Raw genomic sequence first — 16,695 nt, forward strand, 5'->3', positions numbered from 1 at the left:
AAATGTTTCTAGAAAATATGAAAGTGCTTGAATATGAATGCATAATTTCTCGTGACGAAGCAGAGTATTTACTGCTATTTTAGTTCCCAAAAAAATGTCGAAAGAAATGTTGGGCGGTTGTTGTGTATGTTCAGATGAAAGAGGTTGGACGGAAAATCCGTTGGTGTATTGTGATGGTCAAGGTTGTACGGTTGCAGTCCACCAAGGTAATTAAAAATATTTTTTTGTTAACTAAATTACTTGAAAGCCGATTATGAACGCTTAAATTTTAAAGCGCGAAATGATAAAATACATTTTTAATAACTATCATGAATTCTCGATTCGATTTCAATCCTTGTTGTACACGTAATATCTTTAAATTTTTACATAAATCAAATTTTTTTTTTGACGAATTTAAACAATTGCTATTTTTAGCAATTATAAATGGCCGGTTTTCAGGGTCAAAAAACTTATGTAGTAATGATAAGAATTTTATTGTAAATAATTTTGTTTTTAAAAGAATCTTATACTTAATGGTATGAATGTAAAAAAATTGTTGTATAGTCTATACTGTGTAAATTGATTTCTTACCATACTTAGTATGCACACTCTCGATATCAAAACCACAAATCAATTTTGTAAACTAAATTCAACACACGCAGAAATTCTTAATTAAATATTTTATAATAAATAAATATTGAATCCGAATTATATAAATAATAAGTATTAATAAAAATTTATTTATAATTTATTAGCTTGCTATGGTATTGTGACTGTTCCTACTGGACCATGGTTCTGTAGAAAATGTGAAAGTCAGGAAAGAGCTGCTAGAGTAAGGTGTGAATTATGTCCATCAAAAGATGGAGCTTTAAAACGTACTGATAATAGTGGATGGGCACATGTCGTGTGTGCTTTATACATTCCAGAAGTTAGATTTGGGAATGTCACTACTATGGAACCTATCATACTTCAATTAATACCTTCAGAAAGATATAACAAGGTAAAATAATTTTCACAATTTGAACTTATGTATATGTAATTAAAAATATTTACTAAAAAAACGATATTTCAGATATGTTATATTTGCCAAGAACAAGGAAAAGGGACCAAAAGTACAATCGGAGCTTGTATGCAGTGCAATAAAACTGGGTGTAAACAACAGTTTCACGTCACATGTGCCCAAGCCCTTGGTTTGTTGTGCGAAGAAGCTGGTAATTATTTGGATAATGTTAAATATTGCGGTTACTGCCAACATCATTATTCAAAATTGGTAATTGATTTAATATTTCGAATGAATGCTTGCGGTGAATTTTTATAAATTTTAATTTTTATATTCATTTTCTTTGTATTTAGAAAAAAGGGGGAAACGTTAAGACGATTCCACCTTATAAACCTATAACATCAGCCGATAATGGATCATCAGATTCATCCCCTGAAAAAGAAAGTGAAGCTTTTGGAAAATCTAGTGGTAAAAAGAAAGGTTATTTATCAACAAAAACCGTCACGTCTGGAACGAAATCAAAATCGTGAGTTTTTTTTTTTTAATAATATTCGATTAATTACAAGTTTATTCGAAATCTATCAATAACGGTTTTTTTTTTTTTTTGTTTTTTGTGTCAAAAGCCACAGTCCGAATCCTTCACCCGTATCGGAACCTGCTTTCGGTTTAAACAGCAGCGGAGAATCTGATAAAGATAGGACGTCGAACGGCGAAGTCATAACATTAAAAATAGGAACTACCAGTTCTCACGTTAACAGTTCGATTAAAGAAAGTTCTCAAGATGGTACGGAATTGAAAAAGAAATTTACCACGAGTAATTTTACCGAAACCGTTGTGACTGAAAGCGAACCTGTTTTCGGTTCGGATACTTTAAAAACGACTGATGCTTCATTAGATTTCAATAAAAGTATAAAAAAAAGAAAAGGCAGTATTGGAAACGTAACATCTCCAGTGAAATCAGGTAATTTACCCCTTATTATAATAATAATAATAATAATAATAAGTAATCGTGGTAAGTTTTAAGGAATCGTAAATATATTACAATCACCGCTTTTTTAGAAAATGCTTCATCTGAGGCTTCCGGAAGCAATGCAACAAATTCATCTATTTCGACTTTGTCAAGTAGTAGTACCGCTAGTATTGTAACAACCATTAAAAATCCCACTGTCAGTATTACTAATTTGAAAACCAATACTTTGACATCCGCATCTAAAAGCATTAACTCATCAGGTGAAATAATAATAATAATAATAATACGTCAAAAAAAAAAAAAAAATTTTTAAGCTTGACTCGGGCTTTTGGTTCATATCTTTGGCTTTAGCAACCGCATTTATTTTTCCTTTAGGTCTTAGCAAATCATCCGGACTAACATCAGGTTCTAAAACAAATTTAACGGTTACAGGATCGGGAACGAAAATTACAATATCTGCCCAAAGAGACGTAGAAAGTAAAAATGATAATTTTAGCAGACTAAAGACTGATTCATCGTTGGGTGGTTTGCAAACAGGTGAAAATTTTAAATATTAATCGTCGCGAAAAACGCATCTAAATGTTTTTTTTTTTTTTATTTTTTTTTTTAACGTTTCATTTGATTTAAGGTAATTCTAGTAATTCTGCTTTAAACACAGTTAATTCAGTTAATTCGAGTATTTCGTCGGAAAAACTGACCGAATCTCAAGCCTCACCCAATCATCGAATGTCATTTAACGGAAATCACCTTGATTGGAAACAACAATCGAGTTCAAGTTCCGACATTCAACCCGCGAAAAGAGCCAGGTTTTCAATTTTTATTTTGTAAAATAATTAATTAACAAATGGCATAAATTTTTACTCTATGAAAAATTTTTTTTTTTTTTGTATACAGATCGTCTTCCTCGGATAAAAGTAAAAAAAATAAAAGAAGTCAAAATTCACAGCCTCCTAAAAGAATCGGACGAACGTCTTCGGGAAGCGGGGAAACTGCCGTAAGAGATTTAAAGGATTCCTCGCCGGGAAGTCCCGAAGATTCTCGAAAAATAATTAAAAAAAAAACAACAACAACAACAACGTCCGTTATAAAGCAGGAAGAAAAAGATGTTAAACCGTGAGTTTTTTTTTTTTGCGTTTTTTCTTTTGTGATTTTTTATTGTTTACCTCATGGTAATCCATGTGACCGAACGTGTAACAGGTTAATTCCCAACGCCATGAGCGTTCCACACATGTTGGGCAACCAGTTAAATCCAAATTCTTCGATGGCTCAAAAAATGCACGATAGTTTAAATCAAGAAGTTGAAGCTCATAGTATTTACACGTCGGAAACAAATTCTAATTTAATCGGTCCTCAACTACATAGTAAAATTGTGGCTTCGGTAAGGGGAGTGGTTGGTTGTCGATGCTCTTTAACGTCTGCGTGAATTTTCTTTTACAAAAATGTCATTTCACCCTAACTTTCAGGCGCGGGCTTCGAACGCGGAAAGAAATGCAAATTCGGCGTCTCTCTCCGCGGCAAACAGTTTATTAAGTTTAGGGAATCCATCTAGTTCTTCGAGTTCGACATCGAATAGCACTTTGTCATCTCAAGGTCCAACTCAAGCGCAAAGTTTAGAACAATTGTTGGAAAGGCAATGGGAACAGGGAAGTCAGTTTTTGATGGAACAAGCGCAGCATTTCGATAGTGAGTAGTAGTTAGGAAAATGATTATTATGATTCAAGGTTTTAAAATAATAATAATACTTATGGTTTTTTTTTTTTTCTGCAGTTGCATCTTTACTATCCTGTCTTCATCAATTAAAGGCTGAAAATTTAAAATTAGAAGAGCACGTTAATAGTTTATTGCAAAGAAGAGATCATTTGTTAGCTGTCAATGCGAGACTTGCGGTACCCCTAAATACTCAACCGACTCCAGGTTATAATTTTTTCATCCTCGAATAATGTTTTCAAAAGGAAGGGAATGAATAAATTTTTATTTTTTTATTTTTGCTGCAGTAAGCCAAACGACGACTCATCCGCAAAATAGTAGCAATTCCGCTCAACAACAAAACGATAGAGGGAGTCATAGACAACAGTATGGTGGAATGGAAAACGGCCTACCTCCCGAGCCTTCACAAAATTACGTAGGGCATAATAGAACCACGAGTCAGTCAAGTCCTACGATAAGGTACAATCATCAATCCATCGATTATTATTATCGTGCAATGTTAAAAAAATTTTTTTTTTTTTTTTTTTGTTGTTTAAGGCATAATCCTTCGAACGCGACGACGATTTATAATCAAACGAATCAGACTGGAAACATTCGGAGTGCCGAACGTAATTCATCGGGAATGGAAGGAGCCAACAGGAGAAATAATCCGTCTTATCAACATAATCAAAATTACAGCACGTCGGGTCAGGTTCCCGTGGTGACGTCACCATCGGTAAATTTTTCTTTCTTTAGGCATTTAATTATCATTATTATCTTTTAACGCACGTTCGATTTTTTCCAGATGGTTGCACGCCGAGATGATTCTCATCAGCAAATGTAGCACCTAGTTGAAAAGGCTTTAAATAAATTGGCAGCTGAAGACAATCTATCGTAGTAGGGGAAACCAAAAAAAAAAAGAGTCGGAGAACCGGAAACGGGAAACGGGAAACAGGAAATGAAATAAAGCGAATCGAACGATATGAATTTTTTAAAAAAAGGAAAAAAAAGGAAAGAAAAAGTTTTTAGATTAGTTGAACAGACTTAAAAATTTAATTTTATAAACAAACAAAAAAAAGCAAAAGTATTTCTTTACTTTTCTTTTGGGAAACAAAAAAAAAAAAAAAAAAAACTCTGCCAATGTACATAATAATGATAATGATAATAATAATAATAATAGGAATTATGTTGTAAAAGTATCGTGTATATAAAGCTTTGTACACGTAGTAATAATTTTTTAGATAAATTTTTTTTTTTTTTTGGGGGTTTTTTTTTTGTTAACGTCAAGTTTCGATTAGTTTTTAGGGTTATTAAAAGAAGGGAATGAATGAGTGAGTGAATGATTGAATGAATGATTGAATGATTGAATGATGTCTCGGTAAAATCTATAATTTGGTAAAAAAAAAAAAAAAAAACGTCGGCCGGTGAAAAATTGAAAATTTCAGGTTCGGAAAAATAGCTGAAGGGGTAGAAGGTACGTGGGTGTGTATGTGTGTGTGTGTGTGTGTGTGCGAGAGAGAGAGAGAGAGTGAGTGAGTAGAGTAGAAAGTTCGAATGTTATGACGATTTTGATGGGGGAAAAAAAAAAATGGCGAACGAGTGGGATAAAAAATGTTTGACTTTTCGATATAATAATTAATAATAAAAAATTATTTTTTTTAAATTAAAAAAAGAAAATGGACGTTTTTCCCCTTACGCACAAATTAATTCTTCCCCGAACGTGAACGTTCCAAATAATTTAAAAAAAAAAAAAAAAAAAAGTACAAATTTGTCATAAATAAAAAAAATAATAAATTTACGCCGAAAATGGACGACGAAAATAAATTCTTAATAATAATAAGTAGTAGTAATAAGTAATTAAGTAAATAAATATATGTACATAATTATTTATTTTATAAAATTAGGTTTTTTATACATATATATTTTCTTTCGGAGTGGTGGGAGGGAAGGGGGCGGGAGGAGGGAGGAGGGTGTACGAGTATCGTTAAATAATCATCATCATCGTCGTCATCGTCACAAATTTTTAACATCATCGAAATAATAAAAATATATAATTTAAATTCGGGTAAAATTATTTAAACCTGATTTAAATTATTATAGTATCGATTTGAAATCGATCGATAGATCGATCAATCGATCAATCAACGGTCGCCGTCGCACACATTCTGTCGTTATTGTCATTTTTTTTTCTTTTTATTTATTCGAATTGCAAAATTTATTTATTTATTAAACTATTCCCTAAATTAACCTTTTTCCCTCTCTCTTCCTCCCTCTCTCTCTCTCTCTCTCTCTCTCTCTCTCTAATATTTACACGAGTAAATAAAAATTATGCGGGTGTGATATGAAAAAAAAAATATCGCGTTGCATTTCAGTCTAGACATAATACAATATTTAAGTGCACTCGTACCGAAATCGTCATCATTCGTACGAACGAATCGCGAGTGCATGTGTACTCGCAAACGACGGGAAAAGAGAAAAAAAATTTTTTTTTTTTTCCATTTCTTTCGTGCGTGTGTGCGCGTGCGTGCGTGTGTTTAGGGAGGGTCAAAAAAGAATTTTCTTTTTATATATATATATCCGATTTTAAATTTTTCATAATAATAATAATAATCAAAAGCGAACAATTTTTAATTGCATTCGAATAGAGAGAGAGAGAGATGGATATGATAATGGTTTTGCGAATATCAACCCTTAATATAAACAGACGCAGCTGGATGCTTGTCGACACAAGGGGTGGCTAATACTCCCTTTAAAATGTTAAAACTTGTCGAGAATCAACCACTAAAAAAAAACACCTGTCTCATACAGTTTTTCAGACCCCGCACATCTTCACACAAAAAATTTTTTGTCTATTACGTCAAACGTAACCTAAAAAAAAAATTATTTTTATCGTGTAAGCAGAAGAAAAAAAAAAAAAAAAAAAAAAACTTGACGATTTCGATAAATTAAATTTTTAATGAGAAAATAATAAAAAATTTACGTTCGTGTACGAGAAAAAAGTAAAAAAAAAAATTCTTTAACTTTAAACCGTGAGAAAAATTACACCTGATACATTTTTTGTATCTCCCTTAACCTCCTCCCTCATAACCACCTAATTTTCTATCTTTTTCTTTTACTTTATACTACCATTAAGAATTTTCTTTCCTTTTTTATAGATTTTGCGCATGTTATATTTTAATTCCGAATCAATATTTGCAAATGATGAAATTCTTGTCGTATTTTTTTTTTTTAAATTTATTTTCAGGTTTTTTTTTCTAAACAAAAAGTAAATTCGATTCGATTCGATAGATAGATACCTGAAATGAGTATCTATTTAAAAAAAAAATATTTAAATAACTTCCGGTAAAAAAAAAAAAAAATTTATTTACGTTAATTTAATTTTTTTATTCAAAAAAAATTTTAAAAATTTCACACTAAATTATTTAAATAATAATAAAAAAAAGGGAATAATCGGGAATAGTTCTCTTTTTTCTGGATATTTCCGGTCGAACGATTTTGATTTTTAAATGGGACGATTCATGAAATGGGAGGGATTCGTAATAATAATAATATTAAGGGCGGAAAAATAATAAAATTTCGGGTTAAATAACTAAAAATAAATTAAATTATTATTATTATTATTATTAATCGATTTTACATAAAAAGAAATTTAAATCGATCTATCGATTGATCGATCGGCCGACTTTCACTCGAAGAATTCAAATAAATAAATAAATAATATTTACCGTCGCCATTTTTATTTTTTAACATATTTACGAAATATAATTTTTTCTATCGTGTTTGAGATGTGCCCACGTGACGTGACCCCCCCAAAACGATGATGATGATGAAAAAATGACCGCAAAAAGTGGTAATATGAAGAGGGTTTACCTCTTATGACGATGATGATGATGATGATGATGATGACACCTGGTTTGACTTGATAAAATGGGTCACGACGACCCATTCAAAAAAAAAAAAAAATCAACCGACCACCTTTTCACAATTGATCCATTTATAAGTGTACGGATTTTATTATTATTATTATTATTATTATTATTATTATTATCATTATTATTATTATCGTAGTATGAAATCTCATTGTTGTTGGGATTATTTTATTCGAATAATTGATAAAGAGAAGTGATAATGCGTTGATATGTACGTAAGGATTTAAGGGTTTTTAAACTTCTCCAAGGGGGTTGATATTTTCCTATCGTCATCGTCATCGTCCGTTAAAAATAATCCGTTTTAAAAAAAAAAAAAAAAATGGAACGAGTCGAACGTTATCTATTATCAATTCGTTCGATTGTTGATAACGAACGCGAATCAGTAAATAAAAAAAATTAAAAAAAAATCCGAAATGCGTTCGAATAAAGAAAAATGGCGGATACCTCGAGAATAAATTAAAATAAAATAAAATAAATTTATAATGATGATGACGTAATAAAAAGATTAAACGTTTGTTACACTGTTTGTTTGTTTGTTCGTTTGTTTGAATTTGTCGAAATAAAAGTGGAAAATTGTCGAAAATTTAAAAAAAAAAAAAAAAAAAAAAAAAAAAAAAGATTTCGTTTTAATGTTTTAATTTTTACGTTTTTTAAAAAAAAGGGGAGGGGTTTGGGAGTGTGCGGGGAGGGGGAAGGGAGGGAAGAGTCGGAAAATAAGGAAAAAATCTACGGAATAATTCCGAATGTCGAAATTAAATCTGTAGGGGAAAAAAAAAAAAGTTTAAAGTTAAGCGCCAGCACAGAGACGCCATGTTTGAAAATTTATAACGTAAAAGCTCCGCCTAATTCAAACGATTGGACGGCGAGCTTTTATATTTCCTTCGTTATACGCACAATATTATCATCATCATCATCATCATCATCATCCCTTCGTGAATTTTTTTTTCCCATTTCTCACCACCCTCACCCCCCATCCTAACATATGCTTTTATTCCCAAGATGCGTATTTTTTTTTTCCCTCCCTCACGATGATGTAAAATTGATGAACTTCTTACAAGTGTTCCCGATTATGAACCCATTTCATTTCATGCCATTCAATCAATTTTCCTTTTTCGTTTATAGTTTTCCGTGAAAATTAGCCGTTTCCCCCTCCTCTCCCCCCATCCCATCCTACTCACTCCTCCTTTCGATTTATTTCCCTACAAACAACAACAACAACCACTCACTCATCTTTTTTCCAAAATAATCGACACACTTGCATCCTTTAAGGGGTGTAAAAAAAAAAAAAAAAATAATTTTCGTAAATTATTATTAATTAACCATACAAATTACATATTATTATTATTATTATTATTATTATTATTTGTTTAAACAAACATATTATAAATAAATTTATAAAAGTGGCACGACCTGAATGAGTGAGAGAGAGAGAGAACGTTGGCATAGAATTTGGGAGTGATTAAGGTCATAAAAACTGGCAATGATGATGTTTGTAACCCGGTCGATCGTTATTATTCGACAAACACAAACACACACACAAAGTCGTCGTCGCCATTTTGTTTTTTTTTTTTTTATTAAAGCGTAAAATAAATAAATAAATAAAATTTTTTCGTCTTATTTCTCTTGACTAGAATAGAAAAGACTAGTTTTGTTTTTTTCGTTTTGGTTTTTAAGGCTTTCGATAATTATTATTATTAAAAATAATTCGACGTCCGCCATATTTAATTTGAATACGATGAATAATTTCCCGCGGTTGACGTTGATTTTGATGCACGTGGATCTTCAGGTGTCCAAACTTTAGCATGCATTATACCATTACAACCGTTTTCTTTGTTACTAGACCACGAAAGACTATGAGTACCTCCGTAATATCCTACCAAAAAAAAAAAATTAAATAAACATTAACCCGAAAAAAGGTAAAAGAAACGATTAGAAAACATAATAATAATAATAATATTTAACTTTTCTATTGCGTAATTAAATTGTAATTTGTCGACGTCGTTTGTTGTTGTTTGTTGGGTAAAAGTAATTTTAAATGATAATTTTTTTTTACATTGTTAACGGATAGGTAGGTAGGTGGGTAGATACGTAGATGGGTAGGTAGGTATGTAGGTATCATATGTGTTTTGTCTTTCTTTCTCGATGATCTTTCAAATAGTCAACGGTAAGGTGGTTAAGAATGTTTTTTTCAGGTACGATGAAAAGGATAATTAATTGTCGAATTGAATGATTTTTATTTAAGGTACGTTTTTATTTTATTAATAATAATAATAATAATGGAGAGGGGGGAGGGTAACATACACACTTGTTATTTTTGCGTTATGAAATAAAAATTAGAAGGGGGTGGGAAAATTTTTCGTTATCATTATAACCTATTATAATTATAATTAAAAATACAAGGGATGAAAATATAAATATTGTGTGTGGTGAACATCTGCCCCTTTGACATGACACCGGAAAGGGATGTTAAATGTAAAAACAAACCGTGACCCGGGGTTACGGGAAAATGAAAAGGAAAACCGTGGAAAATCGTTTTTGTAACAAAAAAAAATTCAATTCAATTCATTATTTCACGGTGTGTGTGTATATATGAAGAGGGATGGGAAAATTATTAATTGTTTGTTGTTTTCTGAACGTGGTTTGTGACGTCACAAAATTATTCTTTAAACTTACCTCGAACGAGAATTTTTTTAGGTTCTTCTCTATGATTGCAATTACCCGTTTTTAAACTTAAACCATTTTCTCCATTTTTATCATTTCTTACTAATTCGCTTAAAAAATTAATGTAACCGATGGCTAATTTAAGTGTGTCAACTTTAGAAAGACGTTTTTCATAGGGTAATGTCGGTATGTGTGCTCTCAAACCTAAAAAATTTATTATTATTATTATTATTATGGTGATGGCGGCGGTTGTCGTAATGTAAACAAAATTTGCCGCGTAAAATACCTTCGAAAGCATCGTTTATGCTTTGCATTCTTTTTCTTTCTCTTAAATTAGCTGCTTGCCTTTGTTGAACTTGCTGTTGTAAACATTTACTCCTTCTTCTATGTCTAACTATTCTTCTATTCGAACTTCCTGCGTTTTTTTTTTAACGGTTAATTTTCAAAAAAAAAAAAACAAAACAAAATAATAATAATAATTTTATATTGGTGGTACCTGCACTTTCCGGACTGTTTTCATCGTCGGTACCGTAAGAATATGTTGACATTTCCGAATTTGAACTATCATCGTAAAAAAATAAATCGCTATGTGCCGATGAACTTGAAGTACAAGAACCCGCACCACCACCACCACCACCCCCACCACTTCCGGATGATGATATGGGTTCTAAAAATCCTTGAGATTCCAACAGGAATTGTCTATTAACCGATTCCAAATCCATATTTTCCATGTTATACATTTTTTTTTTTTTATTGATTTTTTTTCTTTATCTTTTTATTGTACGAAAAAAAATTTCACATAATTTTATTTTTTTTAATAATAATAATAATAATAATTTTAAAAATCACGTGATTTATAATAAATTTTTACTTAAAAAAAAAAAAACAAGATTTAAAATGGAGGGTGGTTGGTGGTTTTTTTTAAAAAAAGATTTATTATCGTTACCAGCGTGCTAAGTGTTGACACGCGTCGTACACGTGTGTAAACAATGTTTTGATAAGAGATAAAATCATTAACAATATTATTATCGACAACTATCGAATTAATAATCGAATTGAACAACAAAAAAAAACCGTTAAAACGTTTAACGGTTTTTTTTTAAACAAATGATTGATTTTAATTGTAAAATCCCGTCGGATGAAAATAAAAAAATTTTCATCCAATCAAATTAAAATTTAAAAAATATTCTATAATAATAATAATAATAATAATAATAATACGAATTATATACGTAAATTATTATATTTTATGATTTGTGTTATAATTACTTTTATTTTTTCACCACCATATTGAAATTATTCATATTTTACGATTTATTCGTACACACAAAACTACGTGACGTATTTATATATATTTATATTAATTTTTTTTTAAAAAAAAACGAATAATATGTAACTAAGAGTTGTCAAAGTTTGACTATTAACTATTTTATTTTGTGTGTGTGATTACATTTGAGGGTGGAACCATTGTCAAGGACCACCCCTAAATTTATTTTAAACATGCGCATTTTATTTTTTACATTGATTAATTTCATTTCATTTTTAAAAATCCTTTTATTATATTATATCGAGTGAAAGTTTTTTTTTAAACACTATTTTAAAAAGTTAATTAATTAAAAGTTAAAAGTTAAAAAAAAAATATCGTAATGGATGTTTTCCTCCTTATTTACGAGGTCATATAAGTGAAAGTTTTTTTTTCGTGGTAGTAGTAGTAGTAATGATAATAATAATATTACCCGAGCAAATGTAAAAAAAAAAAAAAGAAAATGGTAATTTGTAATAGTTTATTTGTAAAAATATTATTAAATGTTGAAATAAGAATGAATATTTATTAAACGATTCAATATTAATAGTTTAATAATGATTTTTTTTTTCTAGGTTTTACTCTATGACATTTAACGGCTCGTTTAGTTTTAAAACATCGCGTATAAAATAAATAGAAAAACCAGTTGGCAGCACTGCATTCACACAAGAATTTAGAAAACAAAGAATGAAAGGAAGGTGGACTAGATTAGATTTACACACGTAATTTAAAAAAATTTTTTTTTTTTTTACTTTTTTTTTTTTTTTTTTTTTTGTAGTTCGAATAGTAATTTAATTCAATTTAATTTATGTGTAATTTTTTTTAATTTAATTAATTAATTAAAATGAATTGTGAAATAGAATCAATGAAAGAAAATAGAAAAAATCATGTTGATACTCTTCCACCAAGGGGACGAGTAAATGAAGGTTAGGTGAATTGTTATTTCCGTGAAGTTGTATTCATATTTTTCAATAACCTCATTAGATGAGTAATAGATTTTAAATGTGTGATTTTTTTTTTTTTTTAATTGATTTTTTTAATAAAATATTTCAGTTAGACGAGAATGGCTTGTACACGAAGATGGGGCGTTGGCTTATCGTTTGCAAAATGAAGAAAGTAAGATTTATTTAATTCAATTTATATATAAACATAAATTAATGTTTCCACGTCATTATGGTGTAAATTTTTTGTAAAAATTGTTTTGAATAATTTATTTTTAGTAAAACAACATTTGATTGGTAACAAATCAAGAAATATTCAAATAAGAGAAGATTTTCCAACAGCAAAAAATGAACAACTCAGAGAAGTCGAAGAAGCTGCAAGATTGCATCAGCAATTATTATTTCAACAGTAAGTTTATCTCACTTATTTTAATTTATTTAACAATGTGATGAAAATTATTAATTCTTTTTTTTTTAAAAGAGAACAACAAGATGCAAAGGTTGCTGCTCAATTGGCATATCATATCGAACAAGAAGAAGAAGAAAAAAAAAGAATGTTAGAAGAGGAAGATAAAGAATTAGCGAAATTGTTACAGGTTAAAATTTTTGACAAATATTGTTTTTCTTTATATTTTTTTTTTCCCATTATTTTTAATTAAAATTTATGCTAACAGGAAGAAGAAAAGTGTAAAATGTCGAAAAAAGAAAAAACAGTTCGAGAATTAGAAACTCATACGCCTAGAAAAGATAAACAATATTATTCAATGAATCAAAAACAAGTGAGTTTCTTTTTTTTTTTTTACATTCATACATGGAATGTTTAATCTACCTTATCTACACCTAACTAATGATTTACAAATCATATTTTCTGTAATTTTTTTTTTAGCCTTTAAATCACATGGATATTAGTCAGCCTTCAACTCATGATTCCGTTTATTACAGTGATAATTTAAGCGATATCAATAATGTCGGATTACCTCTGCAAGATGATATAATAGAACCATTAAGGTTGGTTATATTTTAATTAAAATTTTCTTACATTTAATAAATAATTTTTTATTATTATTTACATTTTTAACTTATCGAGACTAATTTTTTCTTTCGGTGTTACTTTTCAGGCAATGTCATTTAAATGGTAGATCAAGTTACAGGCTTAGCACTGGTTCTCCGCCATTAATATCCGAAGAAGACATAAAGAGAATACAAGAAGAAAAAGATGCGGTATGCATCATCATTATTATTCTTCTCCTGTTATAAATTAAGAAAATAATATGTCTTTTGTTGGTCGAAGAGTGAAATTTTAGTCCATGTTGTTAAGATATCATGACTAGAATGACACTCTTCAATCAGTGAAAGATTCAAGAACGACGCAACAAGACGAACGCGTGGTGTCAATCAATCATCAATGTCATTGATTTGTACGAGAAATTTTTGTTTTGTTTTTTCTAGGAATACGCGAGGTACTTACAAGAAAAAGAAGATTTAGAAAATAAAGACACGGTCAATAGAGATCGATTGTTGGCTATTGAAACTCAAGACAAAGAATTAGCGAGGTTATTACAGGAAAAAGAAAGGGCGAAAGCGAGGAGAGCGAGAGAAAGAGCCAAACAGAAAGCGTCGTTGAAAAGAATGAAAGAAGAAGAAGAAGAAAAAGAAATTTCGAAAGAAATCATCGGACGCGATACGGATAATTTAACGATCAAAATTGCCGAAACTGTTCCGGTCAATTGTCAAAGAAAGTTGAATAATAATGATAATAATGGTGATGATGGTGATGATGATGATGAGCACAAAGAACGACGACAATCCGTACCTACGAATTTAGTTAATAAAAAATTAATTAAACCCAGGTGAAATATTCGATCGATTATTAATAAATTAAAATGTATTGATTGATTGATTGATTGATTATTTCATTTGGTTAATTGTCTTTCTTTCGTTGTTTTTTTAGGTATCCCGATCCGGAAGAAATAGTAGTAATACACAGGGATCCCGATCAGAGTTCGATATCATCGGCGAACATCGCCATGACCATCGATCCGACGTATACCCGTGAAAATTTAGAAAGGAATCCGAGATTGAAGAAAATTTCAAGCAAATCTCAAAAAAATCCAACGATGGATGATAATTCATTGTCGGATTTCAATCAAGAAGGCAAGTATCCACGAACGCAAATTGTTTTCGGTTTTCAAAACGTGCATCCGAACATAACATTTTTGTCTTATTTCATTTCCAAAAGATTTTACCGTTGAGGGAAACGCGCCGCCTTACATGCCGATTCAAGGTCAAAGAAGGTTACCAGAAAAAAAATCAAAACAAAGAGACGGTTGCAAACAACAATAGTCGTTTGTTCATCCGTTGTTGCCTTTTTTATTCGATCGAAGCTTTAAAAACCGTCCGAAAATGATAATAATAATAGTATAATTATATATTTTATATATACGTATATATATAAAACATTTTATATTTCTCGCGAACGTGCAAGCATACGTACGCATGCACGTACTCTCTATTAAAAACAAGGAGAAGAAGGAAAAAAAAGAAATATATTTTAAAACCAAAAATTATTTTTTTAATAGCTGGAAAAGTATCTCCCGGGAAATTATAAAAAAAAAAAAATTTGTCGATTTCCACGCGTATTCACACGTGTATATAAATTAATTAAATTTTTTTTTTAATTAATTAAATTTTTTTCGAAAGAAGACAAGAAAAAGACTGAGACAAAACATTTCCCACGATTAATTCGCACAATTACAGCAAAAACAATTATTATTATTATTATTATTAATGAAATAAATAAATAAATGATGATCTGTTTGTATTTTTACAAAAAAAATTTAATTTATTATTATTATTATTATTATTATTTAAATTTTTAATGTCGAAAATGTGTTTTTTTTTTATACGGCACAAATTTTATACCAAAAAAATAAAAAATAAATAAATAAATATAATTACGTTGTATAAATTTTTATAAATAAATAAAATTTTAATTTTTTATATAAAACGATTAAAAATTATTATTATTGTTACTATTATTACTATTATTATTATTATTATTATTATTATTATTATTATTATTTCGTTTACAAAAAAAAAAACATTCCGGTAAAAGGAAAGAAAGGATGATGAGTAAAAAAAGCAAAAAAGTTTTTCAAATAAGTTTTAATTTATTATTATTATTATTTTTTTTTTTTTAAATTGATTTATCACGAAGAAATTAATTAATTAATTAATTAATAATAATAGTAGCACAACCTTCGAGTTAATAAATAAATAAATAAATAAAATTCGTTATTTGAACATTAATTAATTAAAATATTGCAAAGAGAAAATAAATAAATAAATAAATAATAATTTTTTTTTAATTAAGGCCAAGTTTTTTTTTTTTAATATTAATAAAATATTTAAATAAAATACATAAATAAAATAGTTCAAAAGATTAAAATTTATTAATCGTTATTATCATTATTATTATTATTAATAAAATAACAATAAAAAAATGAGATGACGAATAAACTAAACGATATATATTTAATAAATAAATAATTTATCTTATTTTTTTTACAAAACTTTTATTTATTTATTTATTTAATAATTATTATTATTATTAATAAAATTTTATTTTTTTTTACAATAACAATTTGAAAAGAATTAATAAAATTTTCTTTTTTTAATAATAAATCTAATAATTATTATAATCATCATTTAAAAATTTTATTTAAAAAAAAACCGTTAAGGGAGTGACGTAACAATAGTTAAATGACGTCATCAATCAATTTATTAATCTTATTAAAATTATTATTATTTATTAATCTTAAAATTTGACGGGAGTGAACAAATTAAAAACGAAAAAATTATTTATTTATTTTCTCTATCCCCTTTTCTACTCTCTTTTCTTTACAATATTATCATCATCATCATTATTATTATCAATACTAATAATCAATAAATCGATGACGTCAAAAAAAAACCAACTAATAATGATGATTATATATATATAAATATATATTTCTGAATTAATATATAATTTTTTAGGCCTATCGAGTAAAAATTTAAAGAAAAAAATATCATCATTATCATTATCATTATCATCATTATTATTATTATTATTAATTAATAAATTTGACCGACCAGCAGCAGCAGCAGCAGTTGTAGTAGCAATTTAGGAAAAGCAATAGTTAAAATAAGAAGCTTTTTTTTTCTCTTCATTTACCTTTTGTAAC

At 28.7% G+C, this 16,695-nt stretch overlaps 3 protein-coding genes across 3 annotated transcripts; 2 read left to right on the forward strand and 1 right to left on the reverse strand.

Annotated features, from left to right (window-relative positions):
• Nucleotides 1–94: 94 nt before the first annotated feature.
• Phum_PHUM498110 (protein AF-10, putative) lies at nt 95–4,533 on the forward strand (the record flags this gene model as incomplete). The annotated part of the gene is made up of 15 exons (XM_002430717.1): nt 95–206; nt 735–979; nt 1,052–1,249; nt 1,333–1,505; nt 1,603–1,940; nt 2,039–2,209; nt 2,325–2,486; nt 2,578–2,755; nt 2,844–3,062; nt 3,147–3,327; nt 3,413–3,632; nt 3,717–3,863; nt 3,944–4,115; nt 4,194–4,371; nt 4,480–4,533. 15 exons carry the CDS (start codon nt 95–97, stop codon nt 4,531–4,533), a joined length of 2,748 nt encoding a protein of 915 aa, XP_002430762.1.
• A 4,752-nt stretch (nt 4,534–9,285) lies between these two features.
• Phum_PHUM498120 (Pancreas transcription factor 1 subunit alpha, putative) lies at nt 9,286–10,947 on the reverse strand (the record flags this gene model as incomplete). Its single annotated transcript, XM_002430718.1, has 4 exons — nt 9,286–9,437; nt 10,238–10,429; nt 10,512–10,640; nt 10,722–10,947. The coding sequence occupies 4 exons, from the start codon at nt 10,945–10,947 to the stop codon at nt 9,286–9,288; spliced, it is 699 nt and encodes a 232-aa protein (XP_002430763.1).
• Nucleotides 10,948–12,372: 1,425 nt separating this feature from the next.
• Nucleotides 12,373–14,721, forward strand: Phum_PHUM498130 (coiled-coil domain-containing protein, putative; the record flags this gene model as incomplete). Its single annotated transcript, XM_002430719.1, has 9 exons — nt 12,373–12,454; nt 12,582–12,644; nt 12,749–12,878; nt 12,951–13,065; nt 13,144–13,248; nt 13,356–13,477; nt 13,588–13,690; nt 13,919–14,319; nt 14,421–14,721. The coding sequence occupies 9 exons, from the start codon at nt 12,373–12,375 to the stop codon at nt 14,719–14,721; spliced, it is 1,422 nt and encodes a 473-aa protein (XP_002430764.1).
• Between the last annotated feature and the right edge of the window lie 1,974 nt (nt 14,722–16,695).

The sequence above is a fragment of the Pediculus humanus genome, genomic scaffold (genome assembly GCF_000006295.1).
Source record: "Pediculus humanus corporis 1103172108266 genomic scaffold, whole genome shotgun sequence".
Classification (NCBI taxonomy): domain Eukaryota; kingdom Metazoa; phylum Arthropoda; class Insecta; order Psocodea; family Pediculidae; genus Pediculus; species Pediculus humanus.